A 26868-nucleotide genomic window follows, 5' to 3' on the forward strand; every position below is an offset into this window, starting at 1 on the left:
AGAACTGAGCAAGTACAGTGGGTGGAGAGCCTTGCCCTGTGGCACTTAAGCAGATAAACCCGTGTTGCAGGGATTCGGTAAAACTGTGTCTTTTGATTTTTCCCGCAAAGACGATTTTAGTGAAAAGTCTGGAGCAGGTGCATAAAGAAAATGCGTGTGTGTAGTCATAAGAGAACTGTAGCATGCTTAAAATAAAGTTTCCCTCCAGGCCCCAGAGTGTTGTTTTTTATTTCCCTCACTCTGATTAGTTCCTCAACGTGCACGGACCTAATGAGGCTACAAATTTTGTCATCTCCATTCACTTTTATTCATAGAGCATTAGTTCTCAACAGCAGCCATCTCAAGATGCTTTATAATGTCAGGTAAAGACACTATAATATTAGGGAGAAAACCTCCTAAAATAAGGACTTGTCAACACTGAAGTGGAAGAACTCCCTTCCTCTTCAGCAGAACCAAGCTCAGGGAGGGGCAGTCACATGCCAGGACTGGCTGGGGTGTGAGGAGAAAGAGAGGAACATAGAGAGACCACACACAGCAAACAGGGAAAGAGAAGACAAGAGTTAATGGCATGTAATAGTGGCATATAAACACATGGGGAGTGAAAAGAGGAGAGTGCTCAAGAAATGTTCAGTGCATGATGGGAAGTACCCCAGCAACCTGAGCCTTTAGCAGCATAACTAAGAGCTGGTTCAGGGTCACCAAATCCAGCCCTAATTAAGCTTTATCAAAAAGGAAAGATTGAAGCCTAATCTTAAAAGTAGAACGGGTGTCTGCCTCCTGAACCCAAACTGGGAGCTGGTGTAAGAGGAGAGGTTCAATGCCCATTGTACTTATGGGGAATTCTTTAAAAGTTGCTGTATCTTTGACTTGGCTCATTAATTGACAGCTGGGATAGGGTCCAGGATGGATGGATGGATGGATAGAGAACCCCAAAGATCAGATGATCCCCTATGAAGAGCACTTGGCAACAGTGGGGAGTAAGAGCTCCCTTTTTTTAACAGGAAAAAATTGCAGGGAGAACCAAGCTCAGGAAAGGGTGAGGATCTGCTGCAACTGAAAGAGAAGAGAGAAAAGAAGAGCGCAGAGTTTAGTTTAGCTAGGGGTTTGTTCTAATTACACCCGTTTGCAGAGACTTCAAGGATTCAGTAGAGTGATACTACAGAGGTCCCACAGGACATTTCTCTTTCCAATACGACTATGAGCAGGAGTCCAACAGTTTAAATGTAAATCAATTCCAGAGCTGATTTATACAATGTGGTTTCCTCTATACTGATCAATCATGTTTACTGGACTTGTACCATTACCATCCAATATTCTACAGTAAAAAAAAAGTGTCCCAATAAACCATTGTAGGTCATATTGATTGATCTTGATTGTCCCAGGGGAAAGCCTGCAGCAGTTCAGTATAAACAGTGTCACACACACTATCCAGTCATGCCAGTGCTCACAGTTTGCTATTGCCTTTGCGAAGTTCTTTAAACAAGCTCTTTGACAATGTGACTGAAAAGTGGATTTCTTCATGTCTGAAATGCATAATATTCTTCATAGTCATGCAAAACAGATCCAGCTGCCCTTTAATCGCTGCTTTTTCTTTGGGTATAAAGCCATGAGCTTCATGCATCCCTCTGTCTTAAAATGAAATTACAATAAGGGAAGCTGCCGAGAGTGCTGCTGGGGAGGCTGTTCGTGGCACAGTGACACCCATTTGAGCTGGAGAATCAGCAGGAACAGGAGCTGTGAACCGTGATGCGGGGTCAGGGCGAGATGACTTGCGTGTTACAGTGCATGCTCTTGCCATTCCTTGCAAAGTGGCAGCTCAGCTGCATGACAGGACCCCTTTCTTTAATGTGTTCCTCCAGCTTTACAGCAGTCCAGCTTAGTGTAATTTAAATCTAACACTTTGATAAAAGGGCTACAGCTGAAGTGAATCAATGTGCACCCTAGAGAAAATTATTGGACTTCAGGGTACATGTGTACAATTTTAAGGGTCCTGCTGCTCTTCTTCTTTCTTTAAAGTGCAATATCTGGTCTGTGTTTGGCCAAATACAAACAGAAATCGTAGATTTTAAGATTATATCTGTTATTTAAGCAGCGTAAAAACATTTAATATATTCTGACTAGTTTCATTCACTATCTGTCTGAACTCTCCTACCACAATATCTGAGCTTATTTTATTTATATTTCCAATTATTTGACTTCTTAACCTCATATTGTATCATATTCAGCTTTTTACGTGGCGTTCTATTAGTTTATTTAGATTTTTTATATATTCAGCTCTTCCGATTTTTTTATTTCACTTTTTCTGTTTCTTTGTGCTCCTTTCATTTCACCTTATTGAGCTTTTTTTGTCCTGTTACATTGCATTCGATTTTATTGGGCTATTCTACTTTATTTACGCTAGTTTTTAATCATTTGTGCTTAATATTTTAGCTTATGTAACACAGAAATTCTCCAACTTTTGGAATAAATAAAGTACTGCATACCTTATCCAAAATTTTCAAGGTTCCTTTTTGTAAGACGAGTCTTACAAAGAACAAGAGTACAAATAAGTACCTCCTGTCGAGGGTAAAACAGGAGTACCTAGGGAGTACAATCCCAGTGTATTTCTAAAGGTACAATAATGTACTTTATTTTCTTAACGTCAGCAAAAACAAATCATCACGTGCAATCTTACATAAATCAGTGGCATTTTTGTGCAAATTTGCTAAAACTAAATTAGATTCCAATCTTTCTTGCCTAAAATCCTTAAAAGTAATACATGACTGAGTTACAAAGTACAGTTTTCCTGCGGCATAAGCACGAGAACATTGTGTGTGTTTTGTGTCTCCAGTAAAAGAGGATGCAGCTTCATGTTGTGTAAGCTGTCCTTGACAGACTTCTCTGCAGTCCTGTTATAAGCAGATGGAGGAGGATTCAATGAAAGCTTTGTTAAACCACTGTGGCTGTGAGGGCATTACCTTATCACACTGTGGAACGGTTATATAGTCACAAAGATTGTGTTACATGAACTGCAACATGAGGACGCTCACTTTTCATTATTTCAACAGTTTGGATTCAGTTGATATTTTCAGGGGGTTTTCCTTAGCTGAAGTACAGTACATTACATGACATTTAAATTTATGGTTTTGTTATCTGACATTTGCCAGAACAGAAACATGTAATGAGTGAGGACAGAACGAAACCACAATTTACCCAAAACTGAGTGCATATTGGCCAAAAATCTCAGGAAGTGTGTTTTTAATTCGTTGTAATCTGATTTAATATGAAGCTCACAGCTGTTTGAATAATTTTTAATGAATTGAAATAAGCAGCGGCAAAATAAATGTCACTGTCAGAAAGAAAAAAAGAATGATTAACCTTACATTAGGGGCACTTTCTTACAAAACTGAGGAGAACTGATGTTCTGTAATGATCACACATAACATTATATAAAACATCAAATCACAGATCAGTGCTGCTCTCATTCAGCAGCTTTACAAATGTGTATGTAATAACATCCAAGTCAAATTGAAAGCAGATGGGCCCTCACATTAGTTGACCACAGACAGTGCTCTCACTGCAGGGTAGAAACCTTACTGGATCGTAGCTCCCTCATGGATAACACATGCTGACAATAACATTTTGACAGTTTACAGTTTTGCTTATCTTTAGATAATTGGTTCTGTATATTAATACATTATGTTACATTGTTTCAAGCTCAAGTAGTTAAGTAATTTGTAACCTCTGGATCTTCATTTTGACAGGTAAACAGGTTTTTTATGAAGGAAGACACCTGAAACACTTTAATTAAAAAAGTAAGACATTTATTGTATCAAAGAATCAGAAAATATGCACACATGGCCGTGTGTGCACTCTCTCTCTCTCTCTCTCTCTGCGAGTCTGTGTTCTTGTCTAACCAAAACATTTTTATACTGACAGCCTCCTCTTATCTTAAACATAATCAATCTCTGGGTGCTATGAGTTGACCTTCTTCATTCAGTCTTGTTCAAGCTGGTTTTTTCATGACCCAGATTCCTCTCAGTCATGAGCACACCTTCTTCCTGATGTTCTAATTTAATCAATACAGAGAAATCTTGTCCAGATTAATGACAGAACGTGGTGATGTTGGTGATGTTTTAATTGTACGTTCTGTGGCCGGTCCTCAAGATAAGATGCACTGAAACAGAGAAGTTAGTCTAGAACTTTCTGATGAGTTGCTGTCTGTCTAATGTATTATTTAATTGTTTATTATTTGGTTGATCCACTGTTTATTAATTAATTTACTGGAGTTTACCTTTAAACATTTGTCCTTTATTCACTGAGTAAAAAATAATCCCTAACAATTTCCCAAATGCCAAGGAAACCAGGAAGGTACCACCTGGATTTCCTGCAAATAGAAACAATCCCTCTGACTGGGATCTGAAGAGTTTGGTGGCCATTCCTGAGCATGTTTCCCAGTCCTGCTGGGGAAAGCTGCTGCTGCTGGGGAGTGCTGTTGCCATAGATGCGTGTGTTTATGTTGGTGTCTTTTTTGGATACTGTCAATAAATCTAAACAAGTATTATTTAAACCCTACTTCACACAATGAGAAAATATAGCTGGTGATATTCCAAAGTTATAGTTTGACTTTGTTTCTATTTTTTTATTATTATTATTTTCACTTCAATTTACTTTCAGCAAGTTTTCATTATAGGTTTGATCTATAGACTGTATATAAAAGATGGATGTAGCCACCATGACATCACCCACTGTTTTCTGGACTCTGTATTTTGAAGCCTCAGTGTCTTGGGTTTTTCGAGCCAGCAAAGAAGGAACAACCTTGTTTTAAATGCTGCATCCATAAACCATATGGGTAAAATGTACAGAGCCACACATCTGCTAATTAGTGTTAAATAGCTCAACAAAACAGGATCACACAAATCTTGAACTACACAGTAGGTCATATAATCTATCCTATAATTCAATTAAAATAGACTCCAAAAGACACAACACCACAACCATCATGAAGAGATCTGATTCAGTCAATTTGATCAGCAGACAGCTAGCAGCTAGTGTCCACACACCTGTCAATCAAAGCAGGAAAGCCCTTAATTTTTAACCCTTTAAGAAAAAAAAAACAAAACAAAATGTATAGTTTTTCATGAAGGGGACTGTGGCCATGGTTTTTAATGCTGTAGGGATTTTAACATGGGAGTTATAGAGTTAACTGGGTTTTGGAGCCAGCAGTGATGGTTGTTTGTTTTGCTTATTTCAGGTTAGTTTTTATTGTTTAGAAATATTTAGTTCACAGTTTTCTTCTTAAAGTTTCAGGATTGCTTTTAGTTTTTCATTTAATTGTGATGTTTTGGGTAATCACGCAGCTACTACAGTTACAAACACACACGATGCCTCCTCAGATGGGTTGTGTTAACAAATCTGACTAAAGGCTAAAATAAAAGATATTTCCTGTACAGTTTCAGTTCATTTTCTGTTGATTAAAATGTTTTTTAAAACCTAGGTTTACTTTTTAGTTTAATTTTAGTTAACTTGAATGAACTTTTCTTGACTTTACCAGTACTTTCAGTCATGTTTTCAAAAATAAATAGTCACATGCTAAGTCAGTGATAATCAGCTGCATCCTAACAGTCAGTGGAAACACATGCTAGATAACCACTAAAACTCAGCCCCCCCTTGTCTCACCCATTTACCCTGTTGTGTGGTAAGACAGTGTTTGTGTGTTGCTCTAAATTGGCCTGCCTGCATATTTGGCCCTTCAAGAAGCAGCAGCTGTGGTTTAACTCCTGATATTGATTCTTTCACAAATGCTTTAACTGCAAAACTGTTTTTGAACATGCTGTATTCTATACAGTTTAATAAGTAGAAGACTTTCCCTTTTTGTCTCTACTCATTGAACACACTGAAGTTTCTGAAATATAGCAAATTGTATCTTTCGGGGTAAATAGTTTTTGATTTATTGAAGAAAAAAAAAACACCCCAAAAAACGTACTACTATCTGTGTCCTCCCCATATTAACTTAAAGGTTTGTTTTAAAGGCAAGAGAGCCACATGTAAAGGAAATCCAGATTTTAATTTCATTTTTGCATCAAATTTAGTGACCATCAATTATATTTGGGGGGTTAAACAGATCCCTATGCTGTTTGCACATGGTTGTAAGGGTTTAAGTGGAAGGTTTTATAGTTAAACAATCTGCAAAATGTTGACCTCTCATGGTGGACAGTGACAACAGGTGTGAATGTAAAAGTTTAGTTTTGATTTAAGCAAAAACACAATTTTTTCCTGCTCAGGTCCATTTTGAGATTTTGGTCTACTTTGCTTCAATGTTTGTATGTTTAGTGTGTCTTTTAGCACATTTTCACTGCCACGAGCATACACCAAAATGTCACTATTCCAGTCTGATTTTGTACTCTCAATATCTGCATTTATTGGCTTAATCATTTATTTTGACCCTCAACATTTTCTTATTAACAAAACAGATGGCTATTGGTAGCTTTGTGTATATATATATATATATATATATACACAATAAAAACGATTTTGAATCTGGTTTATCCAGTGTTATAAGTTCAGTAAATTTTAGACTACTTGTAATAGAATGACAATAATAGCTCACCTGAGTAGGTTTGCACAAGATGAAAGTTTACAGAATTTACAAAAATATTTTAAGACAGGTACATGTGCATAACATTACTTTTGTAAGATTTTGCAAAAAGAGGGGAACTCCCAAGAAGCTGCTTTAGCTTATACTGGGACCCCAGTTATAAATTTACAAGAGAAAAAAGGTACATTTACTAAAAAAATTATAAACAAAGTGTCAATAAGAAAAAAAGGAAGTTTGTTTTCTGCCAAAATGTATTTATTTATTTATGACATCCGTAAGTCAAAAATAAAAATAAAAATCGAAATTTCGAGATATTACCAGCTTGACTTACCTGGGAATTATTTTTCTTGAGGCAGAAACAAGTTTCCATACACTTCACTTAGTAAGGTCAGGCTGGAAAGAAACGCACAGATTTATACCTTTAGTGGCTCTAACATGCGTTCAGATGCTTCATGGTGCTCTCAGTAATAATATTTACCCTTAACACATGTAAGTTAGGGTGATGTTCTGTAAGTTCTCCATGCCGAATAAATAGCAGCAATCATGTTATATTCAGTTAGTGTGACACTTCGACAGAAAAAAACCCACAAACTTTAAAAGATCCGTGTTTTCTGTAGGAGTTTGGTTGGGCGTGCTCTCCGTAGCCGAGGCGTGGCGGAATGTAATAACGCCTAACTACGTTTTACGACGTAACGTATGACGTGCGTAAAAATGGCGGCTTGCAGTGACAGGTCATGTGTAATGAAACATAGCTGCTTATTCTGACTTTGACACTATATTTGTTCAGTTTGGATATTAATTTTTACGCATTTTTAAACGCGGTTCGGTTTAATGACATGTCGCAACATTAGCAGTTGAATGTGCGGTTTAAACATGCTGTAGCTGCTATCAAAGGCAGCTGTGGACTAGTGAAGTGATTTTAAGTAGTAGAGGAGATGTTTTCACCTTCTTGGTCGCGACTGTCCTGCGTGGCTTTATCCAGCCGAGGTGGACGGAGGACGCTGAGTCTGTTCTCCAGCTCTGGATCATCAAACTGGAGCAAAGTTGTCTCCGATGCGGAGAAGATCGTGGGATATCCGACCTCCTTCATGAGCCTCCGCTGCCTCCTCAGTGATGAGCTCAGTAATGTTGCCATGCACATCAGGAAGTTGGTCGGGACTCAGCACCCTCTCCTCAACACTGCAAGGTAAATACCAGGGTCACCCGGTCCCCATAAATGAAATAAGAGACAAAAGAAGCAAGGGTATTATCGTTAACTCAAGATATGATTAAAGTGCTGACTTTCAGCTTTAACTTGGGTACGGGGGGAGGGATTTTACATGAATTGAAAAGGCATGCTTTGTTAGGTTGAAATCAGGTGAGTGGTTTGGCTGTTGAAGAATATCTCATTCTTGGGTCGTTTTTGCAATGTGCTTTGGCTGATTATTGATTTCCACTATGAAGCTCTGTCTGATCAGTTCTGCAGCATTTGAATCTGAGCAGAGTACACTTCTGAGTTCATCCTGTTATATCGATCAGCAGCTGCATCATCAATAAACACTAGTGACCTGGTTTCACTTGCAGCCCATACATGCCCATGCCTCCAAGTTTGACAGATTGTGTGGTATTCTTTAGATAATGAGCTGTTTCTCTCCTTCCTCCGTGTTTTTCTCATCATTCAGGTACAAGTTGATCTAGGTACCGGCTCTTTTAAATTTTTTTCTGGTAAAGTCTAAAGTCTAATGTGGCCTTCTTGTTCTTGAGTGTAACCAGTGGTTTGTACCTTACTGTAAATCCTCTATATTTCCATTCATGGAGGGGTCTCTTGATTGTAGACTTTGACAATGATACACCTACCTCCTCGAAGTGTTCTTGACTTGATTAGATGTTATGAAGTTGTTTTTCTTCTGTGGTCTTTCCGGCCTTTTGTTCCAGAGAAAGATGCTAAAGACAAGTTCAACAAGTGGAGTCAACTCCAGATGTTTTATTTTTATTTTTATTCATTTGTAATGAAATAATGACGGGTCAGTCTCACCCAGATTTTCCTTAAAGATGCACTCAAAAATCTGTGTTGTTTGTCAGCACTTGTGGAGCCTTGTGTGAGGCAACACTACAACTGCATTTGAACTCACCTGTGGATGCATTCATAGTACTCTGTATTGCCAAAAGTATTCAGTCACCCATCCAAGTCACTGAATTTCATGACCACAGTTGGCTGCTTCTACAAACATTTTTTTCAAAGAATGGGTTGCTTTTGCCTTACAGACATGCCACCCATGCCGTATCTCATCTGATCTCAGAAGCTAAGCAGGGTTTCGCCTGGTTAATACTTGGATGGGAGACTGCTTGGGAATACCTGGTGCTGTAAACAATAGACCTCAGTGCAGCTTTTGATACTGTTGACCATAAAATTTTATTACAGAGATTAGAGCATGCCATAGGTGTTAAAGGTACTGCACTGCAGTATTTTGAATCATATTTATCTAATAGACTCCAATTTGTTCATGTAAATGGGGAGTCTTCTTCACACACTAAGGTTAATTATGGAGTTCCACAGGGTTCTGTGCTAGGACCAATTTTATTAACATTAAACATGCTTCCCTTAGGCAGTATTATTAGAAAGCATTGCATAAATGTTTATAGTAATGCAGCTGATACTCAGCTTTATCTATCCATGAAGTCAGATGACACATGAATTAGTTAAACTGCAGGAATGTCTTAAAGACATAAAGGCCTGGATGACCTCTAATTTCCTGCTTCTAAATTCAGATAAAACTGAAGTTATTGTACTCGGCCCCACAAATCTTAGAAACATGGTGTCAAACCAGATACTTACTCTGGATGGCATTACTTTGGCCTCCAGTAACACTGTGAGAAATCTTGGAGTCATTTTTGACCAGGATATGTCCTTCAATGCACATATTAAACAAATATGTAGGATTTTTTTTTTTTTGCATTTGTGCAATATTTCTAAAATTAGAAACATCCTGTTTCAGAGTGATGCTGAAAAGCTAATTTATGCATTTATTACTTCCAGGCTGGACTATTGTAATTCATTATCATTATTATCAAGCCTTCAACTGATCCAAAATGCTGCAGCAAGTCTACTGACAGGGACTAGAAAGACAGAGCATATTTCTCCCATATTGGCTTCTCTTCATTGGCTCCCTTTTAAATCCAGAATTTAATTTAAAATCCTTCTTCTCCTCATATACAAGGCCTTGAATAATCAGGCCCCATCTTGTCTGAAAGACCTCATAGTAACGCATCACCCCAATAGAGCACTTGGCTCTCAGAGTGGAGTGGGAGGCAGAGCCTTCAGCTTTCAGGCCCCTCTTCTGTGGAACCAGTTTATACCCCACTCTGCATTTTCTCACTAGTTATTAATCTCTGGCTCTCTTCCACAGTGTGTCTTTTGTCCTGTGTCTCTCCCCTCAGCCCCAGTCAGTTGCAGCAGATGCCCCTCCCTGAGCCTGGTTCTGCTGGAGGCTTCTTCCTGTTAAAAGGGAGTTTTTCCTTCCCACTGTCGCCAAGTGCTTGCTCATAGGGGATCGTTTTGACCTTTGGGTTTTCTCTGTAATTATTGTAGGGTCTTTACCTTAGAATATAAAGTGCCTTGAGGCAACTGTTTGTTGTTGTTTGGCGCTATATAAATACAATTAAATCTCAGGAGCTCAGTGAATTCCAGCATGGAATTGGGCATTAGGTTCAGCTCCTTAGTTACAGTGAAAGGAACTCTTAATGCTTCAGCATACCAAAAAACTTTGGACAATTTCATGCTCCCAACTTTGTGGGAACAGTTTGGGGATGGCCCCTTCCTGTTCCAGTATGACTGCACACCAGTGCACAAAGCAGGTCCATAAAGACATGGATGAGTGCGTTTGGTGTGGGTGAACTCGACTGGTCTGACCTCAACCCAATAGAACACCTTCGGGATGAATTAGAGCGGAGACTGTGAGCCAGGCCTTCTCAGCTGACATCAGTGTCTGACCTCACAAATGCACTTCTGGAAGAATGGTCAAAAATTCCCATAAGCACTCCTAAACCTTGTGAAAAGCCTTCCCAGAAGAGTTGAAGCTGTTATAGGTGCAAAAGGTGGGCTGGCATCATATTAGACTGGCAATATAATGTATCTCCTTTCTAAACAGCAGTTTGCCACAATCAGCAGTTATTGTTTGTTTTTTCTTTCAGTCAAGCAACAGCCAACGCTATCAGAGTGGAGTATTATTATTACATGTATTTTGTGAAAATGCATAAACATTAATCTTTGTGCTTCAGTCTCCACAGTTTGATGCAGACAAGGGGGCTTCGCTTATGATTAGAAAGGCTTGTTAGTTTGGATAGATGCAGTTACTTGAGTCTGTGGTCAGGGGTTTGAAAGTGTCCTGACGTTGATGTAAATAAATTAAAGATTATAATATCATGAGTAAAGTCAGCTACTTCCCTGTTTATTTTCCAGCCTTTGTCTTGCTCTGACTCTAGTGTGAAATATCAGACTGCTGGATGTGAGGAAACATATAAAGTGATAACAAATGCACTACTTTGATTGCCGCTCTGTGTTACTTGTAATAACAACAATTAGCTACACGTGGCGTGAAATGAACTGTAGCTACTTCTGTGAGCTGCAGGAGTGTGGCACAAGTGTGGCACAGAAACAAGCGTAGACTCTGAAATGTGGACCTTTTTTGTAGAAAGAAGCAAAGTAAAACTAAAACAAATTCAGCAGAAAATTTGCTGAATGTAAAGAGTGAGGCCACTGGCTAATAGCTGACATTTAAAGAGGATTTGGGTGCTTGTCAAGAGTGTTTTTGGGCTGAATTTGGTTCATATAGTTGCAAGAAAAAGTTGCAAGGTCAGGATTTCTGCACTGATTTAAGACAAGACATTATAAGTAAACATGCTAAAGATTTTTAACTAGCATATATCACCCTGAAACTTCCCCAATTGATTATTTAAATTGAGGAAATATATCTTTGTGTTACAGGTGTTCTGAAATGCTATCTATCATATATCTAGATACAGTATGTGCTGATTTGTATCATTTTGTAGAACATACGTCAGGTTCAAAAGTTTTTTTCAGTTTAACTTGTTTTCATTCAAAGGTTTTTTCCGAAGGGATTTTGGATATTTCTTTTTTATCGCCTCATGAATCAGAAATGCTCTCAACAGCTAAAAAATGTCCACTTTCAGTAAGTTTTCCAGAATCAAATGTTCTGTAAATTAAGCTCGAGTGATCTTTATATACAAACACCTCCAGGCAAACATTAAGACAGGAATAAAAAAGTTTGTGTGGCTGAGTCTACTGAAATGGCAATTCTCTGTCAGTGCAGGAAGAAAAAAACTGAATAAGAATGGTGTTAACTGAAAGGCACTACGAAAGAAACCACTGCCTTCAAATGATCTGTGGATGGATGGGATAAAAGCTGAGCGGTTTTCCAAATTGTGTACTAACGTTGGAATGGAAAATTGGCACTGCAGGATAAAAACTTCATCCGAACTGTGAAGCACGGTGGTGGGAGCATCAACGGTTTGGGGCAGCTTTGTTACTTGAGGGTCTTGCATTTTGAAATTATTGAAGAAGGAAAAAAGGGGTTGGCTGAGTGAGGCAAGAGGATAATGACCCAAAGTGTAGAAGTAAATCAGCAGTACAAGGGTTAAAAGAAGGAAATGCATGATTTTAGATGGGCAGTCAGAGTGTTGTCCTGAAGAGGGCTGTTTGATCAAGACATCTCAGAAGTGCTGACGGACTACCAAAAGAGTTTCTGTAAGTTACTAAATTCAAGAGTTCGCTCAGTTTTTCCAGCCCATGAATTTAAGAAAGACAAAAAAGTACAACTGTGTGAGTTATTATTTTACTTAGATTATGTTAGTTTATATTTATAACTTAAAGCAGATTAAGAACAGACACTATCTTAGGAGCAATCGATTCACAATCATGGAATTTCTGAAGGCTTCCTTTTTATAGGGTGCAAAGGCAGACTCAGGAATTTGCCCTTGATTTACTTCCAGAGAAGAATTTTGTAGAAAATGACTCAAAATGCTGGCCACATCTTTACAATATTATCCCTTGACTTTATCCGAGGAGTTGCTTGAACTTTGCTTTATCAAAAGAAATCAGGAGCTTAGAGCACCATGGAAAGCAAACCAGAAGAGAGTCCTCGAACTCAATCCTGCCATGCGGACGGCTGTTTTTGAAACAGGAACCCAAGGGTGTAATAACCTATACACCTGAATCTGATATGACAATCCATTTGGGTGTTGTAGCAGCAGGGGGTGGGGGTTGTGCTGGGGAGGAGGGGTGTAGCAGACCTCTTGACAGTCTGACTGCTCACTGTCAGCTTGGGTTGGCTGGTTCGTATTTCCCTCTGTGTCTCCGCTATAGACACGCGGCAGATAAAAATATCCACAATAGCAGACAGGCAGACCCTCGTGGAGTTGGGTTTCGGTTTTTCCTTTCTTTTCATTCTCAAAAACTGCAGCTCAGCTAACTTCGCCCGAAAGTGTGGAGTTACAGCGAGAGGACTGCGGGCCAGGGAGAAGAAACTTTATTTGCTTTAAGGACAGTCCTTGAGAGTTTGACTTAGACTGCCAAACAACCAAATCAATTTTACACCCACGTCAGATATCCCAATTTAAAGCCCAAATCTAACTTTTGTTCAGCATGAGTTTTTTTTTTCCTTTAACCAACTTTTTAGCATGAATATCATAGTTTAAATAGCAAAACTGCACCAGTTTAATGTCTGTGATGCAAACGAAAGCATTAGTACTCTGGCTGTTTTCTGTTTTTGATCATTTAATGGAGAAAACTTAAAAAACTATGGTTTGGGTAAAATTTAAAGACTCGTTTCAGCATTTTTTTCTTTGCCAAACTCATTTTCTAAGGCGGTCATGTTTTAAGACTCATAATTGCAGCCTATGACTATGAAATAACACACATGTTTTGTATAATAGTTTGAACATGTCCTTGCAAATTGCAGAAGAACCTGGATCATAGGGGTCTATGGATCAGTGGATTCTCTGAAGAAATGCTATAAAAAGCAGCTACACGTTACCTGAACTACCTGCTGTAGACCAGGCTTTATGTAAATGTGAGAGTCAAATCCTGGAAACTGGAATAAACTGCTGGTCAATACTCTAAACATATCATCATCTTAATGTATCTGCTGTGCACTGTAGAGGCGGATGCATTGCATAAAATCTGTTAAATGCAGGCATATTGGGGGGCACACAGGCACAGGATCAATATGACTCCATATGTGGGGTCATACATTTGCATGCATTAATTCCTGCCAGTGGTGTACAGCGGCTAAAGTTCCCGAATTCTTGGGCTGCAGTAGCAGAGCAGAAGGCGTGGTGACCTGTTCACAACCCTTTAAAATGACAGCAGCCCATTTCTCTTTTTCTGCTCTCTCACTTTTCTACCACATCATCTTTTTGCCCCCACCCCCTTTGCACCCTTTGCAGGAGGGCGTTTGTGATTGATTGATGTATGCTGGTGTGGATAGTGACATAAATATTAATCATCTGCCACCCTCAGGCCACAGGCTTACCTGGGCTCCACAGCTTCATAATTTTCGCTCTCTAGTCGGTTTAGCTCAGCGGGCCGTGCTGCCACGTTTATCAGCGCCCCGGTCTCAGCAACTATTTTCCAACTGGGTAGAAATTTAAAGTAGCCATAAATAAATCTCTTGAGCTGTGATGAAAGACAGCCCTATAGAGTGTCATCATAAATTTCTGGAAACTGAGGTGTTTTATGTGATAGGGTTTTTTTGGGGAGGAAGGAACAAAGCTCTGGGGCATTTTTCTTCCTGTTACCACAACACTGTGAATCACTCGTCTTTCTTTTTTCAGTCATCTTCTCGTGCTTTCCCATTTCTGCCTGGCCTCTATTCCCTCCATCTCTCTCCGTCCCCTCCCTCTCTTCATGCTCCGTCTCTCACATCCCCTATCTGTCTAGGGTTCCTCCACCACCACAGCCACCCCTTCCCCCCTTTGTGGTGCAGGGGTGGGTCAGAGAGGGTGGGGGCTTGAGGTTGGTAAGGCCGCTGTCTGGGCATCGAGCAGAGGGGGGCGTGGCCGCTTGTCTGCCTCGGAGCCCCTAACGAGAGCGTGATTCATGGCACAAGGGGCTCCCATAGGGACAGGATTAGAGGTGCTCTGTCTAACCGATCCCCGGAGAGAGTAAAAAGATATTTAATCTGCCCACCACACAAGCAGCTACCGCTGGCCTCTGTGTGTGTCTTGTGGGTGTGCGTGTGCCTCTGTGAATGTCTCAGAAGGTTGTTGGCGAGGGGGGTGGGAATACCATGACCACCTCCATCACCACAACCCTTCAAACCCAAAAGAAAAAAGTCCTGCAGCAAAAATGATCAGTTGCGTTTTTATTATTTTCTATGGTGAGCAGTAAAGATTAGCAGTCATTGTAAAATAAAATGGGTTTCAAACGAATATGCAGAAGTGAGCTGCTACTACTACTGTGTGAAAGATGCAACGTGTTGAAATGGTCCTGTGATTAAAATTAAAATTATTTTTTTGTTCCCTGTCTTTTGTTGGATAAATGGCACTTCTGACTCGAGAAAAAAAAATTGTATATTTGATTTTGGAGTATCGGGGACTGCTTTCAAAATGGCAGTAATAACTGTATGTATATGAAAAGGATGTCAAACAGTGGGGATATCCAAAATATTGTCATCTCTAAATGTGAGCGCACACCTTCTGTTTGTGGGGGGCAGCCAATCCGAATGAGGATGGCCTTAGAGGGGGGAGGAGTTAAAATATCTTGTTTCAGAGAGTTTTCACTTGATTCTAGATCGTCACGTCCAAAATGTCAGACAAGTTCATGTCACATGGTTGGTGGTCATGTGTCTGCAAATCCTTAATAATTGGACTAAAACACAAGAGCTATTTGGTGCTTCCTTTTGTGAGTTTGAACTTGGCTAGTTGGTATCTCAGCCTTTTCTTCATGTACTTGTGCCTGTGTAACACATGCATTAATTGGCAATTCTAAATTAGCCAGGTGTGAATGTGGGCGTGCACAGTTGTGGTCTGTGTCTGCCCTGTAACAGACTTCCAGCTGGTCCAGAGGGTACCCCTTCCCTCGTCTGCCCAGCATAAACCAACCAACCGTTTGACTGTGTGACTGGCTTCACACTCAGGGTCTCTGCCAATACATAGCTGCTTTTATTATCACTGCCAACAATGATGGTTTTTCCTACATGTGAAAATTCTGGATGAAATATATAGCGGTGCTTTAATGCTGATGGTATTTTGTTGCAGAGGCTTCGTCTACGATAGCAAGAACAACCTTCAGATGAGGGGACTGGTCGTCCTGCTCCTGTCTAAAGCTGCAGGGCCGAGCCGTGCCACCTCTGATCTCCCAGCCCAGGACATGGTCTGCGGCATCTACCCAAGGTAAATCACAACACTGTCATGATAATTATGCAAAATCTGTGCTTATTAGTAATATGATTTGATCAGCAAATATCAATTAAAACACTTTTCTTCACTTTTTCTTGATAATACTTAACTTGAGAGCTGTAACTGATTGCTTTTCACAGTGAAGGTTAAATGTTCCACCTTTAATTGCAGTTGCATGGCTGCTAAATGAAATCCGTAACCACACTCGCAGCCAGTCTTTCACTTCTCATGTATGTGCCGTTCGGGGGGAAACAGTGGGCAGTGTGAACATCTGTAGCATTGGATTGTAGAGCCATAAATGTGCATGGCAAGCCGAGCGAGAAAGGCAATGCCACCTTTGTCCCTGTTACATGGCTGCTGAAGGATAAACAGTGAAATAAAATCCTCGTGTCAGGTAATTCTATCTCGTCCTCTGTGGTTATCATCCATATCAATTCCTATAAATGAAGCACTACATCATCCTGTGAATATGATGAAATATGGAGACAATGCAGGCACAGTTGCGAGATCAAATGTTTTATATTTTATTCAGTTATATTTAGATTAGTTATATTTAGTTATATTTAGATTCCAGATCATTTGGGGGAGGATACGTTATGGAGAGATTTTAGTCTGGAAAATATACATGTGTAAAACCTCTGTTTATACAAACTTGGTATTTAGAAAATTAAATTTTAAAAAATTAGAGTTATTTTTTGGCCCTACGGACAGAGAAGAAATGTGGGAAAATAAAGAGAGGGGAATTCTGTAAAGGCCCACAGTCGCTGCTTTTAGTATTTCTGCCAGTGCATCACAAGCTCAGCAGCCTGCTGGGCATGAATTGAAACCATAGATGGTGTAAAAGATGACGCAGCTTCTGGGTCTGAAAAGTGAGGCCAGTGCCGAAGCAGCTTAAACCTGCATTATTTTTAATAGCCAACAGGGGGCGACTCCTCTGGTTACAAAAAGATTTCCAGCTGTATGGAAGTTTGTGGGAAAACAATGACCTCAGTAAACATTCCTGATGAATTTCTGGGTGCAGTGACTAATTTCATGTAATATTTTTTCTAAATTAAGGTCATTATTAGAGTCAGAGGACTATCCTGGGCATGCTTACTGGCTCAAGACGTGGCCAATGAGCGTGCAGTGTCGGGGGTTCCAGTCAGATTGGGGCTTCACACCTATAAGAACAGCTAATACTTTAAATAATGTAAAATCGTATAACATGGAGAACCAGGCGAATGTTATTCCATGATACTGTATTCACTTTAAAGCTGATACACACACATTAGCGTCCACTATTTAAGATGGGTTGAGCCGTTCATTGCTGTGTAGCATGTATGTTTTTCATGCTGGAATTGGAAAAGAAATGCCCCAGTGCCTCCCCAGTGTCTCCAGTTCTGAGAAGTGAAGCCAATGCTCTTACATACTGTGTACAGAGCTGCTTGTTAGGCTTCTGTGTGCCACAGCATGGTTAGGGTTTAATAATATAGTACTTCAGTAGCACTTGAACCAAATCCTGTGTCCCCCCTAGTTGCAGCAGCCTCTGGGTTTAACAACTTTTCTGGTGGAAATCCTTCACACCCACATTGTACATGCTCTAACCAGTCATCCCCACTAGGTTACTCCTAATTTGCTGCTTTTAGCCATTTGAGTGTCGTGGCTTCAAAAATGTTAATGTTAATCTCACTGATGTTTATAATTCCCACAGTCACTCAGAAATTAAACATTACTTTTCTAGTAAAGTAAGATTGCCACACATTTCACGCAGACTTCCTGCTCCCCGGAGGATGAACCTTGCATATCTTCACAAATGCGTATTAAATTGAAATGTGTTCAATATATTCATGTCCACAAATTATTCTGGCAACGTACATAAACTTCTCTTAAATAGAGGGAGTTTTCAGCCTTGGTGAAGGTGTTGAGTCTGGTCCTGCTGTTGTTTAGAGTTCTGTGTAATGAGCAATAAATCCTCACAGAGCAGCTGCACACTGTTAAGTCTAGATATGGTATAAAGAAAATAAAAGTGGTTAATAAAACCACAAACTAAACACATACCAATTTATTTCACATATTTAAAAGTAAAGTGCTTAATGTGGTATTAATGTTCTGCTGCTAAAATGCTTTAGGCAGCACTTCATGGTCCTCTCAGGCTTCCACACACACACATCAACTATCAGCACGCGGCTCAGAACAGGGGTGTGGGTGTGTGCCAAGTGGTTTCCAGAAGTGACTGCTGTGTTTGGCGTGGCTATGTGCTGGGAGCCTGAAAGCCTTCTTTCTTACTGCAAGCTGGCACAAGGCACATGTGTGCAGTGGAGCTGCGTCTGTGCAGAAATCCTAATATTAGAACTAATTGAAATAAGCCAGGCGTCATGGAAGAGCTCGAGCCCAGCCCCGCTCAGCCTGCGAGGCCGAGAGTTTCTACACAGTCACCTCATGTCACATCCCTGTGACACCGGATCACTGAATCCAACATGCTGCATTCCCTCACTCGTGTGATGGATGGTCCAAAGACACACACACACACACACACACACACACACACACACACACACACACACACACACAGCATGACTTGATCACCTCATTTGCACTGTTTTGCCTCCTCTCTCTCTCTCTTTCTTTGCCCCCACCTCTCCTGAGCTCATTAGCACCTCTGCTGATGGCGAGATGGAAGGATGGAGGGAGTCAGGGTGGGGCGGGTTTGGGGGGTGATTGAAACCTCCGGGGGATGGTCTCCTCCCTCCTGACAGGCAGCATTTGTAAAACATTTCCCACTCTGCTGCCTGACATTGATGATTCACCATAGCACCACCATGATGGATGGATAGATAGATGGATAGATGGATGGATAGATAGATAGATAGATAGATAGATAGATAGATAGATAGATAGAAACACAGACACATACATGCACAGTCCAACTTGTACCCACCACACCTCTTAATTTCTTGTGACAAATGAAAGCCATGCCACTGCACATCAAGCAGGCCGTGTGATGGACAGGCCACCTCTTTAAATCACACACGGGGATGCACACAGATCTGCAAGGCAGTGTTTGATAGCAAGGCAGACTGCGGAGGGAGGAAAATGGAACAGAACAGTCAGGACAAGGGGCGTGGCAAGGGGCGTTACACCTCTGCAAGATGGCATCGGTTGCTATGCAACTGGGCACCAAAGCTATTTATACACCGGCCCCCTTGTCCCCCTTTTTCCTCCCCAAGCTCCACTGCTGCTGATCAGGTCTGGCAGAGTGGAGATTTGGAATTTGTATGCACCAGGGTTCAACTGATAGGGGGTTCTGGAGGGTGGTACTTTGTACAGGAGTTTCATTTTGAGTTTCCTCGTTTTCTTTCACTCTTGTCTGAAGTGAAAATGATAAATAATAATAATAATAATACTCTTATCTCTAAAAGAAAGAAAAGAAAATACCACCAATTAGGAATTATGCATTTTACTACATTGGTAAACTAATCATGTACAGGTAAAGAAAAGAGGAAAACCAACGATTTTGTCTTTTTTTTTTTCCCCAGCCTGATCATCCATCTGCCAGATCCAAATGTTTTGCCTTCGTAAAGAGTCCCTTCACCTTTTCAAACATCCCTTGTTTGGTCTTAAAAATATTTATTGTTCTTTCTAGAGGAAGTTATTTTTTTTTGCAACAATATTTCTATTTATTTAAGCAAATAAGTAAACAACCAAAGACAAACGAACACAAAAAGCACAGTCTGTATGTAAATGGCATAGCCACTGTGCCGTCACCCATTAAATCATGGGCTCATTTTGATACCTCAAGTGCTCATGATTGGACAAGAAGGCAGAGCTGATCATCTAATCCTAGTGTTGGGTTGTTGGTTAGGAAGGTGCATCCGTTATTCACTGTTAACGTTAATTTGTGCTGCAAGTTTTCCCCAGCGAAAATCAGCTTGAAAAATGTGCTAACTGTGAAAAGCTAAACAACTAACTAAATTAACAAGCCTATGCAAACAGAGCCAAATCCAAGTCTGTGCTGCTACACTCTGTCACCTGGGACTCCACTAACAGTCAGAAATGGAGGGCAAGCTGAAAGTGTATGATTCAACTTTTCTCATATAACGACAATAAAAGGAGGGGTCTTGGAGAAAAGTAAATGAAATTGCAAGACTTCTTGGTAAGTTCTGAAAGTGTTGCTGTTATTCGAGTCCAGCTAAAATCACTCCAGTGACCCACCAATTAAAGCACGCCCTCGTTTATCAGTTTTACTCTAAAGTTTGCAAAATGAGCATCGTTTTGAAAAACATGCAAGACGATCAATTAAGACCATCAACTTGTCAGGACGTCACAAATGAAGTGAGAAGCAGGGCCGTTTTCCTAAAGACTTCTATACAGTTTGACTTCTTTTATCAGGTAGAGGAGTCGCCCCCTGCTGGTTGTTAGAAAGAATGTGGGTTTTAAGGAACTTCCACTTTGGCTTAAGGTTTTCAAACCTGCATGCTATGTCCATTTAAAAGAAAAAACCTACTATACAACAGTCTTTAGCACCGCCTCTCATTGTTTATTCATGTATTAAAACACACAGCCACTCTGAAGCTTTTTTCACCTCTTTAAAGGTAGGAAATGTTGGATTTCTTGGATGAAGGACATTTTATTTTTTTACGTGTGGTATTTTGGATAATCTATTTAATATACATTTTCCCCTGTGGTTACTTTGTCTCACTATAGTTGTGCACTGAAATTAAAGTAATAACTCACATAAAGTGGTTTCACCTTAGTTACTAAATAAAGAATAGACACAGTTTCTCACTCATTTCCAGAAAATATTATATTTGTCATTTTGTTTGTTTCAAAACAGCAAAACATCAACCCAGACTAACAGGGCTGCTTTTATTTCTGTATCAGTGTCCATTGTTGGGTATAATATATTATTTTGCTGTAGCCATATGGAGCATGAGTAGATGATCTCTCTGTTACATTTAGTTCAAGTGAAAAAGCAAAGAATAAGATGACTTGGAATATATTTTCACCTGTTACTCTTGTGATCCAGAATCAGCCCTGGCTCTTTTTATTGTTCCTCTTGTTGAAACAATGAGTCCTCCTCGTGCAGCCCGTCGAGCATAGCCATCACTTCGAGGCACCTTGAGAACATGAGCCTGTCAATCTGTTAATTTCCTCTTATTTAAACCCTGAACTTATTAACTTCTCATTCTGTGTTGTTGCTCTGCGTCACCGAGCAGAGAAACCAACCAGACAATGGGTGTGATTGAGAGGCAAAATAGATGACATTATTGAATTTTAATCACATCTTTTCCTTCACCGTCGTCGAACACGGCAATTACCTGGCTACAAGTGTGTGTGTGTGAGAGTGTGTCTTTAGGAAGGAGTTGAAGCTCAACGCAGACGACCGGCTCATCAGGTCCTCATAGCGGCTGAAAGAAGGTCGTAAGTGGCTATCAGTGCACCCGACCCTGTCTGGATGGATCCCTCCTGTCACAGCATGGCGAGCTCCTTCCATATGGAGAGGGGCCTAATTATCCCCCACCAATGACTGAATCAACATTTGATTATATCCTCCACAAGGCTGCGCTGAAAGGCTCTATTCAAAGACCACGTTTATGTCTTTTCTCTCATAATCAAGAAAGGCTGTTATTTGCTAATGATAAGCCTAATTTCTTTTTTTAACACAACCACTGACATGCTCTGCAGCAAAATGTCTGACATATCTGCTGGTTTATGCCCTTGAGGATACTGACTCGGTTTTTAAAGGGACCTATTATGCTTTTCTGTTATTTATGTCATATATTTATAGTACTCCAATGGTGGATGCTCCTATTAAATATTGGCAGAGTCTCACATAATGAGATCAGTGTATGAGTAATCCCTGCGAGGTTATTGCTCAAAGAACTCTTTTTTTTTTTTTTTACTTTTGGATCTGTATGATGTCAAAGACAGGAGATTTTCCTAATATCCTTGGTCATCACTGGCACACTGAGCATGAGGGGCAACCAATCAGAGTAAAGTTGGCTTAAAGGCAAGAGAAAGGGAGCCACAATGGCTTGTTTCTGACATAGACTATATATTAAAAAAAAAAGTATGTAAACTTGCATTCTTTCTGATGGCCAACAGGGGGTGACGTGTGTGGTTCCAAAAAGTCAGTTTATATAAAAAGCCTATAGGGAAATGGATCTGCCATACTTCCCTGATAAGTTTTAATTCTTTTGAAATAATTGTAGTCAAACCTTTTGAATTTTGGGTCACTGAAACTGAAAACGGTGCTTACAACTGCTGGCTGGCGCTGTTTTTCATGGAATGCTACAAGGTCCATTCTAAGACCAGACGTTCTTAATTGAACCCAGAAATGACTAAAATGCATTTTGACCCCTGAATTCTGGCCCATATGCAGAGAGTGCACAAGTAATATTTTTACTTTTTTTTTTCATGAGATTCTTTTGAAAGTACTGCGACTCTTATAACCTTTATGTTTCCTTTAATAGTGTCCTACATTGTTAAATAACTAAATATGTTTGGCTGGGGAGACGTACATCAAAGTGATCAAACCAACAGATCACTCATCAGATCTCATAATATTCTGGGTAACTGATGAAATCGACGTTTCTCCGTCCCACCTGTAGACCTACCATCTTGACCTGGCTAAGCAGGCTGGACCATTATATCTGCCGATGTCACCCTTGCATATGGTGGAACACGTCAAAAGTGACGTCACAGCTGCTAGCATGAGCTGCATTTTGGTGTTGTTTCTGCTGGTTATGCTCATCTCAGTTTTTGTAACCTCGTTCGGGTGGTGTGAGTGGTGTAGCTGGCCAGATGGATGGAAGACACAAGTGAATTGTTGGTTTTTACCACCATTTCAGTCATATATCAGTACTAAAGCCTGACTGATATGTCGGCAGGGGCCGATATATTGGCCGATATTAGATATTTACCAATAAATGAAAACTAAAAAAGTACAGAAGAGATGGGAGAAACATCCTTCAGCTACGTTGTTAGTGTCGATGTTGCAACAGGAAGGTTGCAGAGGGCACTCGATATAATATCGGTATTACATCGGTCTTAAAAATCCTATTATTGGTCTGACTCTAGTCAGTATAGGAGGTCAGAGATTCTCTGTTTACATAAGGTGAGATGAAACTTTCTGGAGAGAGAGCTTTGAACAAAACTCTTTGCTTTGCTTCCTGTTTCAACTTTTGTTCTTGTATCACTGCTGATGCTGAAGTTTTGTCTGAGCAGCAACAGCTATCATTCAGGAGAAGACTGCAGCGACTCCGGCATGCTGTCGGCGCCAGTATATACAGTGAGAGGGCTGTAGTGACATCATAGACTATAAATTGGCCCTTTAATAAATTCATTAAATTTTTTTTTTTTTTTTTTTTTTAATGAATTGAGGTGGAGTAACCCTGCTAAACTTTCTAATACGTTATTAATTCTTCTCTACAAAGGCCTTAATTTGTTACATAATAAAGAACAGATAAGCTTATAAATTATGATAAAAACTCATCTAAACAATGTACAAAGGTGTGAAATGCAAAAAAAAATAACTTGGAAACAGTAGCCAATCAAGTCAGGTCACTGCATTTATAGAACACGTTTAAACAAGAGATGTTGACCTGTGTGCTGATCAACATCTGTCATATTTGGATTCAGCAGATCAAAAGAAAAAAAGGCACATTTTATCTCTGAAGCAGACGACTTCTGAAAAATTGTTGACCAGTGATACAACATGATGTTCAGTTTTTAAAAATTAGTGTTTGATGGACGATAAAACAGGGTATGCTTTAGTTCTTCCTTGAGACTGGCAAGTCGCTACATCAGCATTTCTAGATGAACCATATTGGGCTGCACGGAGGCCCAGTAAAGGATAAATAAGGATTATTTTGACCCATGAATAATGAAAAGCTACTCTACTGGAGTCCAAGTGTAAAAATATGAAACTGGAAATCAGCCCCCCTATTTTATGGTTTTAGACAAGCTGTCTTTTTTTCCTTTAAATAGTAGTTTCTAAGTTCTCGGGTGTTTGAACTGAAAGGATCCCACTGAAAGGACTGCAGCTCCTGAATATCAGAGCTTTATTGACTAAATACTTTTCCTTCTTTGAAGATGGAAGAACGAGAAACCCATAAGTCCTTTGTTTTGACTGATTTCTTTGTGATCAGCACACTTGTGTGTTGAATGCTTGAATGAGTTTTCAAACTTGCTGACATAAAGACAATAAAAATGTTTCTGTCAAAAAGCTCTCTAACTGTCAAACTTTTGGAACGCCTTTTTTTAAAAGCTGTTGATGGCAAAGCTGTGATTTTCAGATTTATTGTTTTTTCTTTCTGGTTCATAGTCAGAGGAACCTGGCAGAAATCACAGAGTTGATCCACACGGCCTTCCTGGTGCATCGTGGGATTGTCAACCTGAAGGACTGGACGGTCTCAGACGGCCCGTTGAGGGACATGGAGTTTGGGAATAAGATGGCCGTTCTGAGCGGCGACTTTCTGCTCGCAAACGCTTGCACGGGGCTGGCCCAGCTCAACAACACTAAGGTATTGTCCGACAGTAACAACCTGTTCTCCTGAGAAATATCCAATCTGACGTGACTGATTTTAGGGGGAAGGGCTGTCTCAGTATGAGTCCTCAGAGACCTCCACAGTCTCAGTCTTTGTACCAACATCTTTTCTCTCAATCCTTGAGTGCAGCGTCTCCTTGTAGTCATGAAATGGATTCAAGAAAATTTAATTTTGGCAGGTGTTGTACTTCTTTTTCAAGGTAGTGCAATACTGATATTCATATATGTGTACATTAAAGTGTTAATCTGCAATATTCCAATGTTTTTCATTTTGTCTGACTTACTGCTGCGCATCCTTTCCTATGGTCTTTTGCGTCCCAATCTTGGGTTAGGGCCACAAGATGATTAGAAAGACTAGCTGCTTTCCAGAACTTTGAAGCATCTCCTGATGTTGTGCTCATTAATGTCAGTTTTAACAGTGGGAGAATCAAGGCAGAGCTGAGTCTGTTGGATTTGCTAAAAGATCAACTGTTTATACAAGTCAGTGTTTTGTGCACACATGTGGGTACTATGATCAGCCTTCCTGCTGGTCTCCTGAACATCTTTTTATCTATAACTATATGTATAAATATTTTTAAAGATCAAAGCTTCCCAAATGCAAGAGGAAGTGTGTTTAATGTTGTTGCTATACATCAAGGATACATACACGCACAATAATTGTAAAGACAGTGGTTTAGTTTTCGTTAAATCGGGGGTGTCAGATTTATTTTAGCTCAGGAGCTGCTCGCACCTTCAGATTTTTTTTTTTCCCCCTTTGTTTTAGAGTAGAATACAAGCTCCATGTAAAATTTGTTTGCATTTTATTAACTGTTAATTCACAAAACATGAAAAACAGCCTGATATGTCTCAGGAAAGTGAAGTGCTACTGATTATACTAGAATCAAAGAAATGCACTGGCATTGTTTCTTGGCATAACCGTTTCCCTTCGGTGTGGTATGGCAGACCATGGGTAATGTTCTTCAGTCATTCTCATGATGTAACACATGCTTAATGTTTTGTACATTTATGCAAAGTATAGTAAATGTGCCCAGATTTTACCCTTTGTCTCTCCAATTTTTACACTTTGCACACCATGCAGTGGTCCAGGTTGGATCCTTTGGCAAGACATTTTTGGTCCACTGGTCATATGCTTGTCACCCCAGGGTTAAATGCTTCCAGCAAGCGAAACCACAGCTTTGGTCCAAACATAGCGGGAAGAAAGTACTGAATCAAAATTAAATGAATTCTTCTTTTACCCATGTTTCATATTTCTGCCAAAATTTCAAGAAATTCAGCTTAGTAGTTTTTGTGCAGCCTAAGACAGAAAGTGTACTCCAACAAGAATTTGTCTAATACTAACACTTTCTCATAGCTTTGTTTTCGTGAGTAGACGTTGCTTGGCAAGGGTAACAAGTTTAGAAATTTAAGGACGAGTGGTGTAGGTGAGACCTGATCTGGTTCAGGATTCTCAGCAGGTGGTCCTCTTTGCTTCTCAGTTCAGCTGTCATTCTAATACTTAAGTATATTTCACACTGCATTCATTTGGCACCTGGTGGATGATTTTCATCCTCAAACACCTTCAAGCATGGGGCTGTATAGTAGCATGTTGAGGGGTAAGTCTCAGTCTTAGAAGGGTTTCCTGCTCAGACATCTGATGGCATGCAGACTGTGCTATATGCTGGATAACGTGGTCTACAGACACTAGTTTGTTCTAGTTTTCATTTTCTGACGTCGGTGCGGTGGCGCCCTTGTAAGAGCATTGCAGATCATATCTGTTACGTAGCCCGGTAACCCCTCGCTGACAGATGCTGTCACCATGCTGCTCCCTCAGAATGTGGTTGCCTGAGTGGATCAAAATAACCGTCTCCTCCTCCCGTGCTATCAACCGGACCAGCCCTTATCACCTTCCCTGACGCTTCTTTTTCAGCACACGCAGTCATATGTTGTAGGTCCCAGTGGTGCTTCTTATATTAGAAACACAGAGGGAGTTATGAAACAACATTTCCTTGATAAATTAGAGGTAATTCTAAAGGTATGGTGCTTCCTTAACAGGGCTAATTGGCTAAAAGCGATAATAGCCACTTTGTAGCTAAGCTACAAATGACAGTAATGGAACTGATATTGTTGTTTCCCTGGAAGATGAAGAAAAACAGTGAAAATGAAATAAAAGCAGATCTCCTGATGACTCAAACTAACAATGACTTAATCACATTAAGTGTGGATTCAAGCCAAGCATGTTGGCATTGATTAAACTGAATGCTTACGGCATATTTTCCTTTAGTATTGTTAATTTTCAAGGTGAGAACAATGCCATTCAGCTGGTACTAATCCTGGAGAGTATTAACCTTGTTTTTATTTTTTTTTCCCTCCCAAACAAGCCTGCAATCTG

General features: G+C 40.0%; 1 protein-coding gene and 1 long non-coding RNA gene across 2 annotated transcripts in view; one reads left to right on the forward strand and one right to left on the reverse strand.

Annotated features, from left to right (window-relative positions):
- Nucleotides 1-465: 465 nt before the first annotated feature.
- On the reverse strand, nt 466-7217 carry LOC115772640 (uncharacterized). The gene is made up of 3 exons (XR_004019045.1): nt 7056-7217; nt 6909-6970; nt 466-1053 (listed from the first exon to the last, which is right to left on the reverse strand). It is a non-coding gene; the product is annotated as an uncharacterized LOC115772640 (long non-coding RNA).
- A 48-nt stretch (nt 7218-7265) lies between these two features.
- pdss2 (prenyl (decaprenyl) diphosphate synthase, subunit 2) overlaps nt 7266-26868 on the forward strand; it is a 41465-nt gene continuing 21862 nt past the window's right edge. Inside the window, exons 1-3 of the mRNA XM_030719003.1 lie at nt 7266-7763; nt 15833-15967; nt 24279-24477. Coding sequence (XP_030574863.1) covers nt 7513-7763; nt 15833-15967; nt 24279-24477 — 585 coding nt within the window. The 5' untranslated portion in view covers nt 7266-7512. The remainder of the gene's footprint in view (nt 7764-15832; nt 15968-24278; nt 24478-26868) is intronic.

Source organism: Archocentrus centrarchus, chromosome 22 (genome assembly GCF_007364275.1).
Source record: "Archocentrus centrarchus isolate MPI-CPG fArcCen1 chromosome 22, fArcCen1, whole genome shotgun sequence".
NCBI classification, from domain to species: domain Eukaryota; kingdom Metazoa; phylum Chordata; class Actinopteri; order Cichliformes; family Cichlidae; genus Archocentrus; species Archocentrus centrarchus.